This window comes from Procambarus clarkii, chromosome 63 (assembly GCF_040958095.1).
Source record: "Procambarus clarkii isolate CNS0578487 chromosome 63, FALCON_Pclarkii_2.0, whole genome shotgun sequence".
In the NCBI taxonomy this organism is placed as follows: Eukaryota; Metazoa; Arthropoda; class Malacostraca; order Decapoda; family Cambaridae; genus Procambarus; species Procambarus clarkii.
The window spans coordinates 11,763,774-11,786,273 of NC_091212.1; the positions used below are offsets into that span (position 1 = coordinate 11,763,774).

At 46.9% G+C, this 22,500-nt stretch overlaps 1 protein-coding gene across 1 annotated transcript in view; it reads right to left on the reverse strand.

Annotated features, from left to right (window-relative positions):
* The window catches only part of slo (calcium-activated potassium channel slo), a gene marked incomplete in the record, with an annotated part of 691,171 nt that overhangs the window by 476,667 nt on the left and 192,004 nt on the right, over nt 1-22,500 (reverse strand). The window contains 1 exon segment of the mRNA XM_069308722.1: nt 6,625-6,686. Within this exon segment, the coding sequence (XP_069164823.1) occupies nt 6,625-6,686 (62 nt within the window).

Below are 22,500 nucleotides of genomic sequence, written 5' to 3' on the forward strand. Positions count from 1 at the left end.
TGAGAGTCAACAGTGAAGAGTCAACAGTGAAGAACCAACAGTGAAGAGTCAACAGTTTAATAATAAACTAATGCCACCAGGGACTCGCTGGCCAACACAAAGCCTAACGCATAAGGTATTTTATGAAGTACACAATTTTTCAAAGTATTATTTTTCAAAGTCTTTATATATATTATATATATATATATTATATAATATATATATATATATATATATATATATATATATATATAAATATATATATATATATATATATATATTTTTATATATATATATATATATATATATATATATATATATATAATATATATATATAATATATATATATATATATATGGTTTATCTGGTAGCAACATAGTTATACTTCAAGCAACCCATCCTCCGAATTGACAGTACGATTTAATACTAAGTGTAATAAGTACACTTTCTTACTGTCATAAACAGTGCATAATTGCCCTTATGGGGCTGTTACATTTACCCACCTCCCTCCCCCGATTTAATTCTCCTCGTTTTCTGTTAAGACACTCAGAATTTTAGGACGAAGATTTCATCTTCAATTGGCTATACTCAAGTTTTAAATATCAGGAATTTCTTTTTCAGGTTTATTAAACAACATAGATTTTATGCAAAATTTTAAAATATCCTGAGTTAATTTACAATTTATTGATATATTTTAGTTTTGTTTTATTAGTTTTATAAAACTGTAATATCAATATAGATATAAGTTAAGTACTAATTGTAATTAGGAAGCAATAAAATTATTATCTTCAAAAACTACGACGGTTAGGTGAGGTTGTGGTTTTCTATTCAGTTTTTAAGGTAAACTCAAATATTCACAATATATTTGACAGTACGATTTAATACTAAGTGAAAATAAGTACAATTCCTAACTGCTATGAATAGTACATAATTGCACTTAATTGTCTTCTTACATTTACCACCCCATTTTTGGAGGACGGGCTGACTTCAAGGGATGTTTAAAAGTGTCAGTTGAGGACCAGTTAGGTGCGTCTGAGACCATTCCTGATTGTGTGCAGCCTGGCCTGGCTGTTAGAGTGACAGTCTAGTGTTGTTCAGGACTTCAATGATGTTTCCGGCGTTACTGGTGACCATGGTTGTGTCTGCTGTCATGGTTGTGTCTGCTGTTATGGTTGTGTCTGCTGTAGATGGTTGTGTCTGCTGTCATGGTTGTGTCTGCTGTCATGATTGTGTCTGCTGTCCATGGTTGTGTCTGCTGTCATGGTTGTGTCTGCTGTCATGATTGTGTCTGCTGTCATGGTTGTGTCTGCTGTCATGATTGTGTCTGCTGTCCATGGTTGTGTCTGCTGTCATGGTTGTGTCTGCTGCCATGGTTGTGTCTGCTGTCATGGTTGTGTCTGCTGCCATGGTTGTGTCTGCTGTCCATGGTTGTGTCTGCTGTCATGGTTGTGTCTGCTGTCATGATTGTGTCTGCTGTCCATGGTTGTGTCTGCTGTAGATGGTTGTGTCTGCTGTCATGGTTGTGTCTGCTGTCATGATTGTGTCTGCTGTCATGGTTGTGTCTGCTGTCATGATTGTGTCTGCTGTCCATGGTTGTGTCTGCTGTAGATGGTTGTGTCTGCTACCATGGTCGTGTCTGCTGTCCATGGTTGTGTTTGCTGTCCATGGCTGTGTCTGCTGTCATGGTTATGTCTACTGCCATGGTTGTGTCTGCTGTCCATGGTTGTGTCTGCTGTTATGGTTGTGTCTGCTGTAGATGGTTGTGTCTGCTGAAGATGGCTGTGTCTGCTGTCATGGTTGTGTCTGCTGTTATGGTTGTGTCTGCTGTAGATGGTTGTGTCTGCTGTCATGGTTGTGTCTGCTGTCATGATTGTGTCTGCTGTCCATGGTTGTGTGTTGTCATGGTTGTGTCTGCTGTAGATGGTTGTGTCTGCTGTCATGGTTGTGTCTGCTGTCATGATTGTGTCTGCTGTCCATGGTTGTGTCTGCTGTCATGGTTGTGTCTGCTGTCATGATTGTGTCTGCTGTCATGATTGTGTCTGCTGTCATGATTGTGTCTGTTGTCAAGATTGTGTCTGTTGTCATGATTGTGTCTGCTGTCATGATTGTGTCTGCTGTCATGATTGTGTCTGTTGTCATGGTTGTGTCTGTTGTCATGGTTGTGTCTGTTGTCATGGTTGTGTCTGCTGTCATGATTGTGTCTGCTGTCATGATTGTGTCTGCTGTCATGATTGTGTCTGCTGTCATGATTGTGTCTGTTGTCATGGTTGTGTCTGTTGTCATGGTTGTGTCTGTTGTCATGGTTGTGTCTGCTGTCATGATTGTGTCTGCTGTCAAGATTGTGTCTGTTGTCATGATTGTGTCTGCTGTCATGATTGTGTCTGCTGTCATGATTGTGTCTGTTGTCAAGATTGTGTCTGTTGTCATGGTTGTGTCTGCTGTCATGATTGTGTCTGCTGTCATGATTGTGTCTGCTGTCATGATTGTGTCTGTTGTCATGGTTGTGTCTGTTGTCATGGTTGTGTCTGCTGTCATGATTGTCTGTTGTCATGATTGTGTCTGTTGTCATGGTTGTGTCTGCTGTCATGGTTGTGTCTGCTGTCCATTGCCGGAGAGTCCATGGTCAACCCTTCCGTGTTATTATACAATGGCCACCAAGAATGATACAATAGCCACCAAGAATGACACAATGGCCACCAAGAATGATACAATAGCCACCAAGAATGATTCAATAGCCACCAAGAATGACACAATGGCCACCAAGAATGATTCAATAGCCACCAAGAATGACACAATGGCCACCAAGAATGATTCAATAGCCACCAAGAATGATACAAAGACCACCAAGAATGATACAAAGACCACCAAGAATGATACAATGACCACCAAGAATGACACAATAGACACCAAGAATGATACTTGGACTGCAGGGGTGCGTTGAGCCGTTGGTAATCATATTATCTCTTGGACACTAAATTTTTGACAGACCTTTAGAACAAACGAGGCTGGGTAAAGGGAGGAGCAGCTGAGCGTGTTAGTACACCATATACCAGACGTAACAGCCTCCTGGAGTGGTCAGGATGAGAGACAGGTCTGGCAACATATACTTAATAATAAAAACTAAAGGCCAAAGAAGCCTCGGGTGTTCCCACTGGCAGACACACTGGGATAACTCTTCGTCTCTTCTGGAAACAGGGCTTCCAGCCCCCAGACCAGATGCCTGCTGCCATTCTCCAGGCTTCCAGCCCCCAGACCAGATGCCTGCTGCCATTCTCCAGGGCTTCCAGCCCCCAGACCAGATGCCTGCTGCCATTCTCCAGGCTTCCAGCCCCCAGACCAGATGCCTGCTGCCATTCTCCAGGGCTTCCAGCCCCCAGACCAGATGCCTGCTGCCATTCTCCAGGGCTTCCAGCCCCCAGACCAGATGCCTGCTGCCATTCTCCACTATTCACGCTTCATATCGCCCGGAAGCACCAAGGGCCAGACACTGCGCCGAGCGCCCGGGCGCCCGAGCCTTCAGGGGTGATGGTGAGGTATTGTGTTGCCATCCGTGGGGGGGGGGGGAGGGAGTGTATTGTTGCTGTGGTGTTGTGTCAAGTGTTCCCTATTGTCTCCCGAGTGATTATTGTCTACCCCCGGCACCTTGTTTACTGTGCTCCTGCTCTCTTGTTTACTGTGCTCCAGGTCTCTTGTTTACTGTGCTACTGGTCTCTTGTTTACTGTGCTCCAGGTCTCTTGTTTACTGTGCTACTGCTCTCTTGTTTACTGTGCTACTGGTCTCTTGTTTACTGTGCTACTGGTCTCTTGTTTACTGTGCTCCTGGTCTCTTGTTTACTGTGCTACTGCTCTCTTGTTTACTGTGCTACTGGTCTCTTGTTTACTGTGCTCCTGGTCTCTTGTTTACTGTGCTACTGGTCTCTTGTTTACTGTGCTTCTGGTCTCTTGTTTACTGTGCTACTGGTCTCTTGTTTACTGTGCTCCTGGTCTCTTGTTTACTGTGCTACTGGTCTCTTGTTTACTGTGCTCCTGGTCTCTTGTTTACTGTGCTACTGGTCTCTTGTTTACTGTGCTCCTGGTCTCTTGTTTACTGTGCTTCTGGTCTCTTGTTTACTGTGCTTCTGGTCTCTTGTTTACTGTGCTACTGCTCTCTTGTTTACTGTGCTACTGGTCTCTTGTTTACTGTGCTACTGGTCTCTTGTTTACTGTGCTACTGGTCTCTTGTTTACTGTGCTACTGGTCTCTTGTTTACTGTGCTACTGGTCTCTTGTTTACTGTGCTACTGGTCTCTTGTTTACTGTGCTACTGGTCTCTTGTTTACTGTGCTACTGGTCTCTTGTTTACTGTGCTTCTGGTCTCTTGTTTACTGTGCTTCTGGTCTCTTGTTTACTGTGCTACTGCTCTCTTGTTTACTGTGCTACTGGTCTCTTGTTTACTGTGCTACTGGTCTCTTGTTTACTGTGCTACTGGTCTCTTGTTTACTGTGCTACTGGTCTCTTGTTTACTGTGCTACTGGTCTCTTGTTTACTGTGCTACTGGTCTCTTGTTTACTGTGCTACTGGTCTCTTGTTTACTGTGCTACTGGTCTCTTGTTTACTGTGCTACTGGTCTCTTGTTTACTGTGCTACTGGTCTCTTGTTTACTGTGCTTCTGGTCTCTTGTTTACTGTGCTTCTGGTCTCTTGTTTACTGTGCTACTGCTCTCTTGTTTACTGTGCTACTGGTCTCTTGTTTACTGTGCTACTGGTCTCTTGTTTACTGTGCTACTGGTCTCTTGTTTACTGTGCTACTGGTCTCTTGTTTACTGTGCTACTGGTCTCTTGTTTACTGTGCTACTGGTCTCTTGTTTACTGTGCTACTGGTCTCTTGTTTACTGTGCTACTGGTCTCTTGTTTACTTGGTGCAGCCCTACACCAGAAGCTGTCTTAACCCTTAACCTGACAAGGGTCGAGGTCAAGACCCGTCAAGGGTTAAAGTCAAGACCCGTCAAGGGTTAAGGCCAAGACCCGTCAAGGGTTAAGGCCAAGACCCGTCAAGGGTTAAAGTCAAGACCCGTCAAGGGTTAAGGCCAAGACCCGTCAAGGGTTAAGGTCAAGACCCGTCAAGGGTTAAGGCCAAGACCCGTCAAGGGTTAAAGTCAAGACCCGTCAAGGGTTAAGGCCAAGACCCGTCAAGGGTTTAGGTCAAGACCCGTCAAGGGTTAAGGCCAAGACCCGCCAAGAGTTAAGGTCAAGACCCGTCAAGGGTTAAGGTCAAGACCCGTCAAAGGTTAAGGTCAAGACCCGTCAAGGGTTAAGATCAAAACCCATCAAGGGTTAAGGTCAAGACCCGTCAAGGGTTAAGGTCAAGACCCGTCAAGGGTTAAGATCAAAACCCATCAAGGGTTAAGGTCAAGACCCGTCAAGGGTTAAGGTCAAGACCCGTCAAGGGTTAAGGTCAAGACCCGTCAAGGGTTAACATCAAAACCCATCAAGGGTTAAAGTCAAGACCCGTCAAGGGTTAAGGCCAAGACCTGTCAAGGGTTAAGGTCAAGGGGATAAAGATATTACTAGGGATTTATAATAAATCCCTACTAACAAATCTATAATAAATTTATAATAAAGAGGGTGATTGATACACTATTTCACAACATCAAGCGACAAGTACAACACAATGGACATGAAAAATGTATAATATATTCATCAGGATGAGTAATGAGTAACATGCAAGAAAATACTCATTAGGATGAGTGATATGAAGGAGAAAAGGGTGAGGACACATATATATTATACAGCATAGATCAAACAAGTGATGAGTAACTGGCAAACAAGTGATGAGTAACTGACAAACAAGTGATGAGTAACTGGCAAGTCAGTGATGAGTAACTGACAAACGAGTGATGAGTAACTAACAAACCAGGGTGAAGTAATGAGCAGACTGGGAGGGTAGTTACTCATCAGAGGTGATGAGTAACTAACAAACCAGGGTGAAGTAATGAGTAGACTGGGAGGGTAGTTACTCATCAGAGGTGATGAGTAACTGACAAACTAGGGTGAAGTAACGAGTAGACTGGGAGGGTAGTTACTCATCAGAGGTGATGAATAACTGACAAACTAGGGTGAAGTAATGAGTAGACTGGGAGGGTAGTTACTCATCAGAGGTGATGAGTAACTGACAAACCAGGGTGAAGTAATGAGCAGACTGGGAGGGTAGTTACTCATCAGAGGTGATGAGTAACTAACAAACCAGGGTGAAGTAATGAGCAGACTGGGAAGGTAGTTACTCATCAGAGGTGATGAGTAACTAACAAACCAGGGTGAAGTAATGAGTAGACTGGGAGGGTAGTTACTCATCAGAGGTGATGAGTAACTGACAAACTAGGGTGAAGTAATGAGTAGACTGGGAGGGTAGTTACTCATCAGAGTTGATGAGTAACTAACAAACCAGGGTGAAGTAATGAGTAGACTGGGAGGGTAGTTACTCATCAGAGGTGATGAGTAACTGACAAACTAGGGTGAAGTAATGAGTAGACTGGGAGGGTAGTTACTCATCAGAGTTGATGAGTAACTAACAAACCAGGGTGAAGTAATGAGTAGACTGGGAGGGTAGTTACTCATCAGAGGTGATGAGTGACCAGGATGAGTGATGAACAACACTGTAGAACACTTACTTTGATGCGTCAATGAAGTAGATGACGAGAGAGGCAATACTGAGGATGAACACCAACACCACCTGTGGATACACAACACACCTGTTACTCCACACCTGTAAACACCACATCCGTAAACAGGTGTTACTCCACCTGTTACTCCACCCGTGTAAACACATCTGTTACTCCACACCTGTAAACCACACCCTCTTAATCCACGCCTGTTAACACATATGTTACTCCACACCTGTAAACAACACCCCTTAATTCACGCCTGTTAACACATGTTACTCCATACGTGTAAACAACACCCAGTTACTCCACACATGTAAACACACCCTGTTACTCCACACATGTAAACACACCCAGTTACTCCACACATGTAAACACACCCTGTTACTCCACACCTGTAAACACCACACCTGTTACTCCACACCTGTAAACAACTCTCTTAATCCACAACTGTAAACACATGTTACTCCACACATGTAAACAACACACCCTGTTACTCCACACGTGTAAACACACCTGTTACTCCACACGTGTAAACAAACCTCTTAATCCACACATGTAAACACACCCTGTTACTCCACACATGTAAACACACCCAGTTACTCCACACGTGTAAACACACCCAGTTACTCCACACCTGTAAACACACCCAGTTACTCCACACCTGTAAACACACCCTGTTACTCCACGCATGTAAACAACACACCTGTTACTCCACACCTGTAAACACACCCTCTTCCATAATTAAAAATCTCTATCAATATATTTAAGAAAGGTAGCAAGAGTACGCCTTCAATAATAAACAAACACAATAATAATTCAAACAATAATAATAATAATAATAATAATAATAATAATAATAATAATAATAATAATAATAATAATAATAATAATAATAATAATAAAACAGATGAGAGTGTTTTACACACGGGAGAAATAGCGACACTAGCGCCATCTTGTGAGACAAACTTGAATGTACTCTAGGAGCCCCGGAGAGGTTACTAAGTGTCGCTAAGTGTATAGCGACACACTCATGAATTACTCCACCGATACACTCACTCAATATCGAATATATTTACTGGAATATTCTCCCCTTTTTTACACCTGATGGGCCACTGTGTACTCCAGTGGACCCGAGTGTTGTAAACCTCTTGTGTAAACCAATTAGGACTGTTGGGTGGAGAGTATTGACCCTTGTCTAAGACGCCGGCAAGTATTGACTGGGAAGGAGTTCTTGGTCATCACGACGCTCCAGGAAGGAGTTCCTTATATCTCTTAAGCATCTAGTTAGATTCATATTGTTTTTTTTTTACATTAAACTTATTTACAACTTAAAACACACTGAAGAAATTATTTCTGATAATTTCTCCGAAATATTTCTGAGAATTTTGTCTGTCTCGTGTGTGTGTGTGTGTGTACTCAACCATTTGTACTTGCGGGGATTGAGCTCTGGCTCTTTGGTCCCGCCTCCCAACTGTCAATCAACTGTTTACTAACTACTTTTTTTTTCTCCACACCACACACCAGGAAGCAGCCCGTGACAGCTGACTAACTCAAAGGTACCTATTTACTGCTAGGTAACAGGGGCATAGGGTGAAAGAAACTTTGCCCATTTGTTTCTGCCTCGTGCGGGAATCGAACCCGCGCCACAGAATTACGAGTCCTGCGCGCTATCCACCAGGCTACCAGGGCCCCACGTAGGGGACCCCTACGAGGCTCCCCCTGGGTGTGTGTGTGTGGGGGGGGGGGGCAACATAACCCTGCCACTGCGCATGCTCCACCTCCCTCGCCTCTCCGCCACTTGGGAAAAACAAAGACACGTAGAAAAAATTGGAGCCACACTGCCAAGGAATTGGAGGACGGTGATGATTTATGGAGCGTGAGAGAGAGAGAAGAGGAGAGAGAGAGAGAGAGAGAGAGAGAGAGAGAGAGAGAGAGAGAGAGAGAGAGAGAGAGAGAGAGAGAGAAGAGAGAGAGAAAGAGAGAGAGAAGAGAGAAAGAGAGAAAGAGAAGAGAAGAAAGAGAGAGAGAGAGAGAGAGAGAGAGAGAGAGAGAGGAGAGAGAGAGAGAGAGAGAGAGAGAGAGAGAGAATCATAGATATGATTAAATTAAAATCAGGATATATATATATGATTAAATCAAGGTCACAATAATTATCGTTAAGAATAATTCCATAATTCCAGGCCGGGTTGCCGTATATGTAAGTAAGTATATATTGTGACTAAACACAGCAGGCAACGAACAATGGCGAAACTGCCGCCAATCAAATATTTCAAAAGTTGAGGCTGCAGCCAAAAAAAAGCCTACTTGACAAAAAATATCTTCCCCATCGGTTAAGTAAATACACAATGTTGTTCTATCAAATATTGCCAGCGTCAAGGTAGTTAGAGATGACACCATCGTTACGTGATCATCGTATGGGAGGCATTAAGCCACTGTCACACCTGAGGCACTCAGATATAACGAAGTGCTTACCTGAAGAAGTCACGTATAACATGTGTTACCTGAGGCAGTCACATATGTGGCATTGTTACCAGGGCGCCTAAAGAAATCATGAATATGTTAATTTGATTCGTTGTGTTATTGGGAGCCGCGTGGATATATGTTCGGCATTACCTTGGAGCCGCGTGGATATTGGTGGATTTCTACTGTGGAGCTATTCCAGGAGGCGAAGGCTTGCGCCAGCCGTCGCTTCAGCTGGGGAAGTTAGCGAACACTATTGAGTTTGTGAAGAAAGTTTTAAGATCAGGTCTCCTGGTGTAGGCTGTCTGATTAACCCACCTCCTGTGCAGTGGTTGGTGGGTACTGCCCCTGGCTCCTGCGCAGTGGTGGGTGGGTACTGCCCCTGGCTCCTGTGCAGTGGTGGGTGGGTACTGCCCCCGACTCCTGCGCAGTGGTGGGTGGGTACTGCCCCCGACTCCTGCGCAGTGGTGGGTGGGTACTGCCCCCGACTCCTGCGCAGTGGTGGGTGGGTACTGCCCCTGGCTCCTGCGCAGTGGTGGGTGGGTACTGCCCCTGGCTCCTGTGCAGTGGTGGGTGGGTACTGCCCCCGATTCCTGCGCAGTGGTGGGTGGGTACTGCCCCGACTCCTGCGCAGTGGTGGGTGGGTACTGCGCCAGCTCCTGTGCAGTGGTGGGTGGGTACTGCCCCCGACTCCTGCGCAGTGGTGGGTGGGTATCCCAAAACAGTATTACATGCCCTCATGGCGTGCCCCACAACACTGGAGAAACTGGCTGCCTTCGCCTCGGCTCATCATTTCCTCAGAAGAGTTTTATCCCAATTGTTCCGTCGTCAGGAAGCCATCAGTCGCTGTCCTTTATTTGCTAACTCCCTCAGTAACTTGTTCTAACATATTGAAACAGTTATTTCCCACTTCCATGTTTCCCCATGAACAAAAACAAGTCTCTATAATTCGCTGGTACACATTATCTTAACGTTACTCATATCCAGTAGAATTTATCACCAAAAGATAAAGAATGTTTTGGATTTTAACACGAGATTCATTTCTGAGTTTGGTTGTATGTTAGTGTCTGAGGCCAGGATCAGTATAAGTGGCTGTGATGTGTACTAGAGTTGGGTTCAGTGGCCCACTGATTGGTAGAAGGAACGGGTTAGGTTTTTGCAGGTGCCCCTAGGTCAGGGGCCTCTGGGCCAGGTGCCTCTGGGCCAGGTGCCTCTGGGCCAGGTGCCCCTAGGTCAGGTGCCCCTAGGTCAGGTGCCCCTAGGCCAGGTGCCCCTAGGTCAGGTGCCCCTAGGCCAGGTGCCTCTAGATCAGGTGCCCCTAGGCCAGGTGCACCTAGGCCAGGTGCCCCTAGGTCAGGTGCCCCTAGGCCAGGTGCCCCTAGGCCAGGCGCCCCTAGGCCAGGTGCCCCTACGCCAGGTGCCCCTACGCCAGGCGCCCCTAGGCCAGGGGCAGGGACCTTTTCGTCATACGAAGCCATGTTTACTTAGCAAAGACTTCATAAGGCCGCACTGTTTGAACCGAATTGTAACATGTAAAGTTTTAATATTCCAGTAGCTAAATGAAGCTCCAACAGAAATTATTTATGTATTTTAATACACTTTTTTTGTATAGGAAAGGAGAAAAATAAATATTTTTTGAACGAAAAAGTACTTTAGCATAGCTTCTGATGTTAAGCTTCCCAACGTCAAGAAACTGTCGTATTAAAGTAGTACCCTTAATCCTATCCTACCAGAGGACCCAAAACAGAAAACGGGACAGTACGTCAATTTCGCTTGCCGCTATCATTTTCTAGTACGACGAATTTTGGGCCTTGGGTAGAGTATACGTCAAAATGCGACGTGCTAATGCAAACACTCAAACGACAAGGCCGACGGGTACTTATCAACTGGGTGCCAAGTCATGTGGGAATAATAGGAAATGACATTGCAGACGAAGCTGCAAAACTTGCAACTAAGAGAAAAAATGTAGACATTTACATACCACAGAGTCTATCACAGATTAAGAAAGTAATTAGAAACAGAGCAATGCAAAAGATGCACAGTGACCACAACACAGCAGTTGCAACATCAGGATCTGCGGGTTGGTACAAGAATTCAACCAACTACGAACCACTTAGTTTGATGAAAGGGAACGTACCCAAACGCAACCTCTCATGTCCGGGAGTCGAACCCGGGGCCTTCCAGTTGTGAAATGACTGTTAGACATGAACTTGTGTTATGATCAGTTGTTCAAGTCCCAGTTGGTAAAATATTCAGCGCGGCGTTGGTTCCACGTTGAAACAATGTTACTAGCGTTGAAACAACGTTACTAGCGTTGAAACAACGTTACTAGCGTTGAAACAACGTTACTCTTCTACAATGTTCCCACTGGGACATGTGTAACTGTCTGTCATCTCGTTATTATACCACGCAATTACGTTGTCAACGCCTTTGTCATTTAAAATACAATTGTCGGAAAATGCATTACACAGGTAACAGGAAATGTAATCAGGGAGAGCACATGTAATGACACAGACGACATTACAGTCATTCATGCCATGTATAACACAAGGACATGTCATTCATGTCATGTATAACACAAGGACATGTCATTCATGCCATGTATAACACGAGGACATGTTATTCATGTCATGTATAACACAAGGACATGTCATTCATGTCATGTAATTATACTGCTGTTGGCATACTCGAGGCGTTGTTGATGACCTGCTCATACAGGAATCTTAGTGGTGAATCATACTGCAGCAACCCGTCCTCACACTAGGCTGGTTAAAGCAACGGCCGTCCTCACACTAGGCTGGTTAAAGCAACGGCCGTCCTCACACTAGGCTGGTTAAAGCAACGGCCGTCCTCACACTAGGCTGGTTAAAGCAGCGGCCGTCCTCACACTAGGCTAGTTAAAGCAGCGGCCGTCCTCACACTAGGCTGGTTAAAGCAGCGGCCGTCCTCACACTAGGCTGGTTAAAGCAGCGGCCGTCCTCCACAGAAGCATTCATCAATTTTAACATACTGTGTATTAAAAATTAGTTTGTTCTAATATATAAATTAATATTCTTATACAAAACATTTGTATGTATAGTTTGGCGTAGGTTAAGTGTTTAGGTTCTGTTGGTAATTATTTGTATTTGAAGTACGTGGGTGAAGCATTTATAGCGTTGTGGTTCGAACAGAGGACGTGAGCGAAGCACTTGTTCCGGAAGTGTTCGGACGTCATCAGTTGTGAGTCGTGTGTAAACCGCTTTTTCATTCATCAACAGGGGGGGGGGGGTTGGCGGCTGGATTAACGAGCTTGGATCTTTGTATGCGAGAACGGGTTGACTGGAGACAGTGTAGAGGCGGTACTCGGCCGTTGTGGTTCGAACCATGGACTCATTATAACCCAAGAAGGGGTCAATAGCAAGCCTGGGACCAGATTCACGAAGCAGCTACGCGAGTGCTTACGAACGTATATATCTTTCCTGAATCTTTGACGGCTTTGGTTACATTTATTAAACAGTTTACAAGCGTGAAAACTTGTCAATCAACTGTTGTTGTTGTTATAAACAGCCTCCTGGTGCTTCGGAGCTCATTAACTGTTTAATAATTGTAAACAAAGCCGCCAAAGATTGAGAAAAGATGGACAGATTCGTAAGTATTTGTGTAACTGCTTCGTGAATCTGGCCACGTGACACAACCCACCATAACCACCACGGTTGCATGATCACCTTGCCAGGGGTAATCAACTTAGCAACTAACAAAGCAACTTAGACACATTGATTATACTATTATGAAGTTAAGTGGATTTAAATGCGCTAAAAACACTCCTATTTATCACAAAATATACGCTAGTTACTGCGGTATTTGAGCAGCCAACAACATGCAATACCACTGAAATTATACGCAATTATATACATCATACAATACCCCGTCAACAAAATCTAATATATCACCCTGCCTCGTACTGAGAAAAGGAAAGAAAAAACACCTAAAAAAGGAGCAATAAAGAGGTTGTGTCTTTGAGGAGTCGTTTGAGACGGCCATTTTGAGTTAATGACGACGTGTCGTTCGTCTTTTGTTTTGTTACAGCGTTGAGACCCGGTGGTCCCGGCACGCATTCACAGTGCTGTTCCTCACGCTCCCTGCCCTCACCACGCCCTCATGGGTCACTATACACTCACAGCCCGCCCTCATGGCTAGACACCCTCACAGCCCGCCCTCATGGCTCGACACACCCTCACAGCCCGCCCTCATGGCTCGACACACCCTCACAGCCCGCGCTCATGGCTCGACACACCCTCACAGCCCGCCCTCATGGCTCGACACACCCTCACAACCCGCCCTCATGGCTCGACACACCCTCACAGCCCGCGCTCATGGCTCGACACACCCTCACAGCCCGCCCTCATAGCTCACCACACCCTCACAACCCGCCCTCATAGATCACCACACCCTCACAACCCGCCCTCATAGATCACCACACCCTCACAACCCGCTCTCATAGATCACCACACCCTCACAACCCGCCCTCATAGATCACCACACCCTCACAACCCGCTCTCATAGCTCACCACACCCTCACAACCCGCCCTCATCGCTCACCACACCCTCACAACCCGCCCTCATAGATCACCACACCCTCACAACCCGCCCTCATAGATCACCACACCCTCACAACCCGCTCTCATAGCTCACCACACCCTCACAACCCGCCCTCATAGATCACCACACCCTCACAACCCGCCCTCATAGATCACCACACCCTCACAACCCGCTCTCATAGCTCACCACACCCTCACAACCCGCCCTCATAGCTCACCACACCCTCACAACCCGCCCTCATAGATCACCACACCCTCACAACCCGCCCTCATAGATCACCACACCCTCACAACCCGCCCTCATAGATCACCACACCCTCACAACCCGCTCTCATAGCTCACCACACCCTCACAACCCGCTCTCATAGATCACCACACCCTCACAACCCGCCCTCATAGATCACCACACCCTCACAACCCGCCCTCATAGATCACCACACCCTCACAACCCGCCCTCATAGATCACCACACCCTTACAACCCGCCCTCATAGATCACCACACCCTCACAACCCGCCCTCATAGATTACCACACCCTCACAACCCGCCCTCATAGATCACCACACCCTCACAACCCGCCCTCATAGATCACCACACCCTCACAACCCCCTCATAGATCACCACACCCTCACAACCCGCCCTCATAGATCACCACACCCTCACAACCCGCCCTCATAGATCACCACACCCTCACAACCCGCCCTCATAGATCACCACACCCTCACAACCCGCCCTCATAGATCACCACACCCTCACAACCCGCCCTCATAGATCACCACACCCTCACAACCCGCCCTCATAGATCACCACACCCTCACAACCCGCCCTCATAGATCACCACACCCTCACAACCCGCTGTTCAGTACTGTTCCACAACTTTAACAAGTTGTGTTTAACAACTTTGCCAACACTTAAACGACTGTGACTAAACTGTTACCGAAGCACTTACGTATATTTTCTTAATTTAACGAAATTTAGCCGAGGGTAGGCTTCCAGGAACGGGAATTGGGAATTATCAGAGGTCTTACCGCCAAGTCCTGCCACTGGCAACAGTGGGATTCCAGCGATTCCAATGAGTCCAGTAATTCCAGGGTTCGTTGAATTCCAAGATTTCAATATTTCAGGAATTTCAAGTTTTGATTCCCAGTAATTCTGTGTTCAATTTATTCTGGCGAACCCAGTGATATCTTAAGGCTATTTATCACGCTAGCCTAATGTATATCTGTTGTATTATTCAACATTCTTAGTAATACATCCACTGATGAATTGTATTACCGGGTGTTTTAACATTCTTATCAACCAGTATGGTGGAATTATATATGGTATTTATTGCAACAGTCATTTGTTGTTGATTTAATTCATGCGACAGACAAGGAATGAATGATTTTGCATCGTGCAATCCTGAGAGAGTACCATATACTCTGTTGGAGATCATTATATCTTATATGGAAATCATTATATCGACCTCATATATTGACCAGTCCCACAGCCACCTCATATATTGACCAGTCCCACAGCCACCCTCATATATTGACCACCCCCACAGCCACCTCATATATTGACCAGTCCCACAGCCACCTCATATATTGACCACCCCCACAGCCACCTCATATATTGACCACCCCCACAGCCACCTCATATATTGACCACCCCCCAGCCACCTCATATATTGACTACCCCCACAGCCACCTCATATATTGACTACCCCCACAGCCACCTCATATATTGACCACCCCCCAGCCACCTCATATATTGACCACCCCCACAGCCACCTCATATATTGACCACCCCCACAGCCACCTCATATATTGACCACCCCCACAGCCACCTCATATATGACAACCCCCACAGCCACCTCATATATTGACCACCCCCACAGCCACCTCATATATTGACCACCCCCACAGCCACCTCATATATTGACCACCCCCACAGCCACCTCATATATTGACCAGCCCCACAGCCACTCATATATTGACCACCCCCACAGCCACCTCATATTGACCACCCCCACAGCCACCTCATATATTGACCACCCCCACAGCCACCTCATATATGACCACCCCCACAGCCACCTCATATATTGACCACCCCCACAGCCACCTCATATATTGACCACCCCACAGCCACCTCATATATTGACCACCCCCACAGCCACCTCATATATTGACCACCCCCACAGCCACCTCATATATTAACCCGCTCCACATACTCACCAGTTGTTGTGACCAGCAAACATAGCAGCCATCGGACACAATCGTATAATTACACTTTTAAAAAAATTAAAGCATAAAGATGTATATTTTTGTTCAACATTGAATCCGAGTTATGGGCGCCCTGTCATAATTCTCAATTCCTTTGAGAATCTTGTATGTGGTGATCATGTCCCCTAAACTTCTGTATTACGGCTGTCTTCAGTGTGAGCCAATATCATATCCAACTGACCCTACTACAAGTAGTAGGCAGCGTCTGGGATGCTCTCGGACGCAGGTTCGAATCCTCGTCACGGCCCTTGGGGTTCCTACTACAAGTACCTTGAGAATATTCCTGGTGGTATAAGTTTAGTGAACATTTGTTCCAGTTAGTGTACTGTATTGAGATGTGTATATATTGAGATTAATATGTTTATAAATAACCCAACTCAAGCATATGCAATGGAAAGTGAGGTGGTGATAAGTGTTCATGAACCGAAATGGCGTCACTTTCATTCGTAAAGTGGAGTGGTGTGGCCTTAGTGAAGATGACATGTGGCACTGCGAAGGTCAACACTACAACTCACCAGTAGCACACTCTTGTTTCCCTGTGTTATAACGAATGTTGGGTGGAGGATGTGTGTGTGCTGGCGCGTGTTGAGCTCTGGCTCTTTGGTCCCGCCTCTCAACCATCAATCAATTAATGTACAGGGTCCTGAGCCTACTGGGCTCTATCATATCTACACTTGAAACTGTGTATGGAGTCAGCCTCCACCACATCACTGCCTAATGTATTCCATTTGTCAACCACTCTGACCCTAAAAAAGTTTGTTCTAATGTCTCTGTGGCTCATTTGGGCACTCAATTTCCACCTGTGTCCCCTAGTGCGTGTGCCCCTTGTGTTAAATAGTCTGTATTTGTCTACCCTATCAATTCCTTTGAGAATCTTGTATGTGGTGATCATGTTTCCCTAACTCTCCTGTCTCCCAGCGACGTGAGGTTTAATTTCCGTAGTCTCTCCTCACAGTTCATGCCCCTCAGTTCGGGTACTAGTCTGTGTGAGAGGGTGGGTGTGGGAGAACGACACACAGCCAACTAGTCTTCACCCAAGGTACAAGTAGCTCCATTATACATTAGCTTTAACCTTCCATCGTGTAGTTATGTTCCCTCATTGACTACTATAAGAAATGCGACTATAAGAAATATTGCCGGAACAACCGTGGACATTTTCAAGAGAAAACTAGACTGTTTTTTAAAAGACGTTCCGGACCAACCGGGCTGTGGTGGGTATGTGGGCCTGCGGGCTGCCCCAAGCAACAGCCTGGTGGACCAAACTCTCACAAGTCAAGCCTGGCCTCGGGCCGGGCTTGGCGAGTAGAAGAACTCCCAGAACCCCGTCAACCAGGTATCAACCAGGTTTGACTCCCAAGTCGTGTGCGGCTGCGCCGGGAGATTACTCTGGCACACGGAACAGATTGATTTAGCATTTAACTGCGGACCGCTAAACATGCAATGTCCTGTTTTTATCAACAAGGACCCCACGAAACTGGCTGTTTGGCCAGAGGTACGACCTGACTATACCACTCCCCCCCCCCCTGCTGCTGCTGCTGTTGCTCCAAGGCTACTTACTCTACAAGACGATCTATGTCAACTGTTTCGAGGCGGTTCAAGAATCATACTGACATTGGGACGTCCTAAGAATATCTGTGTTGACAACGCAAAGGGTGACTCAAGAATACCTGTATTGGTTATGTCAAGAATAACTCAAGAATACATGTTAGCTACATGAAGACTGACCCAAGAATACATGCTAGTTACATCAAAGACGACTGAACAATACCAATGGCGGCTTCCTGTAGCCTACCAGAGAGTAGCAGTGATGGCTCCTTGTAACATAAACAAAAGAATTACGGAAACCGCAGATGTTTCACATCACACACCGGCCCCCTCAGTTGTCACTCACACTTGTCACCTGCTTCACAGTTGTCACTCACAGGTGTCACCTGCCCTCACAGCTGTCACCGGCCTGGAGGAACACGCTAGCTGCGCCTCATGAAAGCGTCTCTCTGTCCTGACCAGACATGAGGTCATCTTCACGATAAGACGAGGTTTATGAACGGTTGTCTTGCATTTAGTAGGTAATAAAACCCACATTACCCGCCTGAGGGGCGTCGAGCGGACAGCTGGCGAGGCACTTCACATGTAGTTGAGTCTGTGATGAAACCATATACAGGTTTATACACTGAAAATCACAAAGGAACCGGTGTTTAAATGGTGTGACGGAACTTGTGTTTGTGGGGGAAGGTGATACCGTACTGTTGGCTGTGGTGTCTACCGTGATAACTGTGGTGTCTACCGTGACAGCTGTGGTCTGTACCGTGATAGCTGTGGTCTGCACCGTGATAACTGTGGTCTCTACCGTGACAGCTGTGGTCTGTACCGTGATAACTGTGGTCTGTACCGTGATAACTGTGGTCTCTACCGTGACAGCTGTGGTCAGTACCGTGATAACTGTGGTCTCTACCGTGACAGCTGTGGTCTGTACCGTGATAACTGTGGTCTCTACTGTGACAGCTGTGGTCTGTACCGTGATAACGGTGATCTCTACTGTGACAGCTGTGGTCTGTACCGTGATAGCTGTGGTCTCTACCGTGACAGCTGTGGTCTGTACCGTGATAACTGTGGTCTCTACTGTGACAGCTGTGGTCTGTACCGTGACAGCTGTGGTCTGTACCGTGATAACTGTGGTCTCTACTGTGACAGCTGTGGTCTCTACTGTGACAGCTGTGGTCTGTACCGTGATAACGGTGATCTCTACTGTGACAGCTGTGGTCTGTACCGTGATAGCTGTGGTCTCTACCGTGACAGCTGTGGTCTGTACCGTGATAACTGTGGTCTCTACTGTGACAGCTGTGGTCTCTACCGTGACAGCTGTGGTCTGCACCGTGACAGCTGTGGCGTGATGTAACAGCTGTCACGTTTCTTTTTACTGACCTCCTCCTTTTTTCGTAACCAGGTCACTTGGTCATTTACTGTCATTTTCCTTCTTATATGGCTATGTAGGAGTTCCGGTTGGCTCTTTGCATTGTAGGCAATATCATTGTCATAGTTTCTTTCTGTCAATCTTCTTATGTTTATGAAGTCATTCCTGTCCCTGTTGCGTCTATTCCGGTTTGCCTCTGTCCTTTGCCTTCTGTATTTCCTCCACTCCCTCCTGCTTTTTGCTGTTGCTTCCTGGCACTGTCTATTGACCCATGTCATGCTCACAATGGTCACCTGCTCCTAGTGGCATGTCATGCTCACAATGGTCACCTGCTCCTAGTGGCATGTCATGCTCCACGTTCTCAATGTCTTCCTCATTCTGGGTGAAGATCTAGTCCAGTAGGCTTGGTGTATCTCCTCCCCTTTCTCATTACATGTTGTGTTATGAAGTTTCTTTCTATAACTTCCATTAATTTCGCTCCCCACGTTTCTTCTCTACCATGAGGATTTATGGAATCCCAGTCAATCTCTGCATGATTTAGGTCCCCCATGACTAGAAGTTTAGCTGTCATTCTGTGTGTGACTGTTGCTGCTCCCTGTAATGTCTCTATGAAGGCTTTGTTGTTATCATCATATTCCTTCCTGTGTGTTTATTCACCTAGTTGTGCTTGCGGGGGTTGAGCTCTGGCTCTTTGGTCCCTGCCTCTCAACTGCCAATCAGCTGGTGTACAGATTCCTGAGCCTTCTGGGCTCTATTATATGTACATTTGAAACTGTGTATGGAGTCAGCCTCCACCACATCACTGCCTAATGCATTCCATCTGTTAACTACTCTGGCACTGAAAAAGTTCCTTGTAACGTCCCTGTGGCTCATGTGGGTACTCAGTTTCCCACATGAGCAGTGTTATTGCTCATATGGGAGCAATAACATACAGGAGATACACTGTACACCGTTTGACTGTGTGTGTGCGTGTGTGTGTGTGTGTGTGTGTGTGTGTGTGTGTGTGTGTGTGTGTGTGTGTGTGTGTGGTGTGTGTGTGTGTGTGTGGTGTGTGTTGTGTGTGTGTGTGTGTGTGTGTGTGTGTGTGTGTGTGTGTGTGTGTGTGTGTGGTGCGCGTGTACACACAGGACACAACAGTTCTGGGTAGCCCCACAACACGCCTCCCTACAGCAAGCCGTACAAAGTTGGCCCATTAAGACACAAGGGCCGAGCGTGTACATCAGTAAGTAATTATCAAAGTGCTGTAATATTTTTGTAGATTTTCTACAGTGTTAAACTCAAGAACTTTAGCTAGAGTTATATGCCATTATGAGGACCTTAATTGGTCATTTGCTCGACTCACTCATTATGAGAGAAACGTTTCTGCCCTCGCTGGCAACACTTCCGGTAATCCCTCCCTACTGCTAAACCCCCCAGTAATCCCTCCCACCTGCTCTACCAGCCAGTAATCCCTCCCACCTGCTCCACCAGCCAGTAATCCCCCCATCTGCTCTACCAGCCAGTAATCCCCCTAACTGCTCTACCAGCCAGTAATCCCCTAACTGCTCTACCAGCCAGTAATCCCCCTAACTGCTCTACCAGCCAGTAATTCCTCCCACCTGCTCTACCAGCCAGTAATCCCCTAACTGCTCTACCAGCCAGTAATCCCCTAACTGCTCTACCAGCCAGTAATCCCTCCCACCTGCTCTACCTGCCAGTAATCACTCCCACCTGCTCTACCAGCCAGTAATCCCCCTAACTGCTCTACTAGCCAGTAATCCCCTAACTGCTCTACCAGCCAGTAATCCCCCTAACTGCTCTACCAGCCAGTAATCCCTCCCACATGCTCTACCAGCCAGTAATCCCTCCCACCTGCTCTACCTGTCAGTAATCCCTCCCACCTGCTCTACCAGCCAGTAATCCCCTTAACTGCTCTACCAGCCAGTAATCCTCCCAACTGCTCTACCAGCCAGTAATCCTCCCAACTGCTCTACCAGCCAGTAATCCTCCCAACTGCTCTACCAACCAGTAATTCCCCAACTGCTCTACCAGCCAGTAATCCCCTAACTGCTGTACCAGCCAGTAATCCCCCCACCTGCTCTACCAGCCAGTAATCCCCCCAACTGCTCTACCAGCCAGTAATCCCCCCAACTGCTTTACCAGCCAGTAATCCCCTAACTGCTCTACCAGCCAGTAATCCTCCAACTGCTCTACCTGCCAGTAATCCCCCACCTGCTCTACCAGCCAGTAATCTCCCCAACTGCTCTACCAGCCAGTAATCCCCCAACTGCTCTACCAGCCAGTAATCCCCCAACTGCTCTAACAGCCAGTAATCCCCCAACTGCTCTAACAGCCAGTAATCCCTCTCACTTGTTCTACCACCAGTAATCCCTCCCACCTGCTCTAACAGGCAGTAATTCCTCCCACCTGCTCTACCCCCCCAGTAATCCCTCCAAACTGCTCTTACCAACCAGTAATCCCACCAAACAGCTCTACCAGTCATTAATCCCTTCCTACTGTAATCCTTCTACCAGCCAACTATTAAGAGTGTTTACACACACAATGAAATCTCAAGGTGATTTATCTATGATAAAAGAATGAGTCCATACATTGGGATCGAACCCCCGTTCCTGGGCTCCCCAAGCACACGCACTAATTACTGATTGTTCTATTTTTGGTTCAGAATTGGAAAGAATGATTAGCTCAATATAAACCCTGACTCCTATTATACATTTTGTTCTCAAATGTAAACAAAAAAATGAATAATGTACATTTCTTGTTCCCCAATTATTTAAATCATTTTTTTTTACATTCACCACTGGATGTAGGAGGTGGGCTGGTCGACGACCGGGCCGCGGGGACGCTAAGCCCCGGAAGCACCTCAAGGTAACCTCAAGGTAAACTATTACCTTGCAGGGGAAAACTCGCGATTTATCGAGCTTAAATCTCAGAAAAGCTTAGTTTAAGATAAGTAATAAGTTGGTAAGGGAAGAGATGGACCGGTGTCGGCTTACGTGGGCCGCGGAGACCCAGACGCCATCCATTAGCCGGATACAGGCGGCTGGGCCGGCTGGCTGCCCACTGTGGGAGCTGTCAGCGGCTGCCCACTGTGGGAGCTGTCAGCGGCTGACCCTCTGTGGGAGCTGTCAGCGGCTACCCACCGTGGGAGCTGTCAGCGGCTACCTCCCTGTGGGAGCTGTCAGCGGCTACCCACCGTGGGAGCTGTCAGCGGCTGCCCCCTTGTGGGAGCTGTCAGCGGCTGCCCCCTTGTGGGAGCTGTCAGCGGCTACCCCCCTGTGGGAGCTGTCAGCGGCTGCCCCCCTGTGGGAGCTGTCAGCGGCTGCCCCCCTGTGGGAGCTGTCAGCGGCTGCCCCCCTGTGGGAGCTGTCAGCGGCTGCCCCCCGTGGGAGCTGTCAGCGGCTGCCCCCCTGTGGGAGCTGTCAGCGGCTGCCCCCCTGTGGGAGCTGTCAGCGGCTGCCCCCCGCCCCTGTCCACACGAAGCATTAAGAGAAAAACAAGAAATAATAAGCAATACATCAGAACCAGTATTGGAAAAAGAGAAAATTCCTACAACACTCCCCCCCCCCCCCCCCGTCTCCTCTCCCATTCCTCCCTTCCCAACACCCACCTACCCCCCCAAAAACCCCTCTCCCATCTTGTTTCCCTTCCACAACACCTCCCCCATCCCCTCTT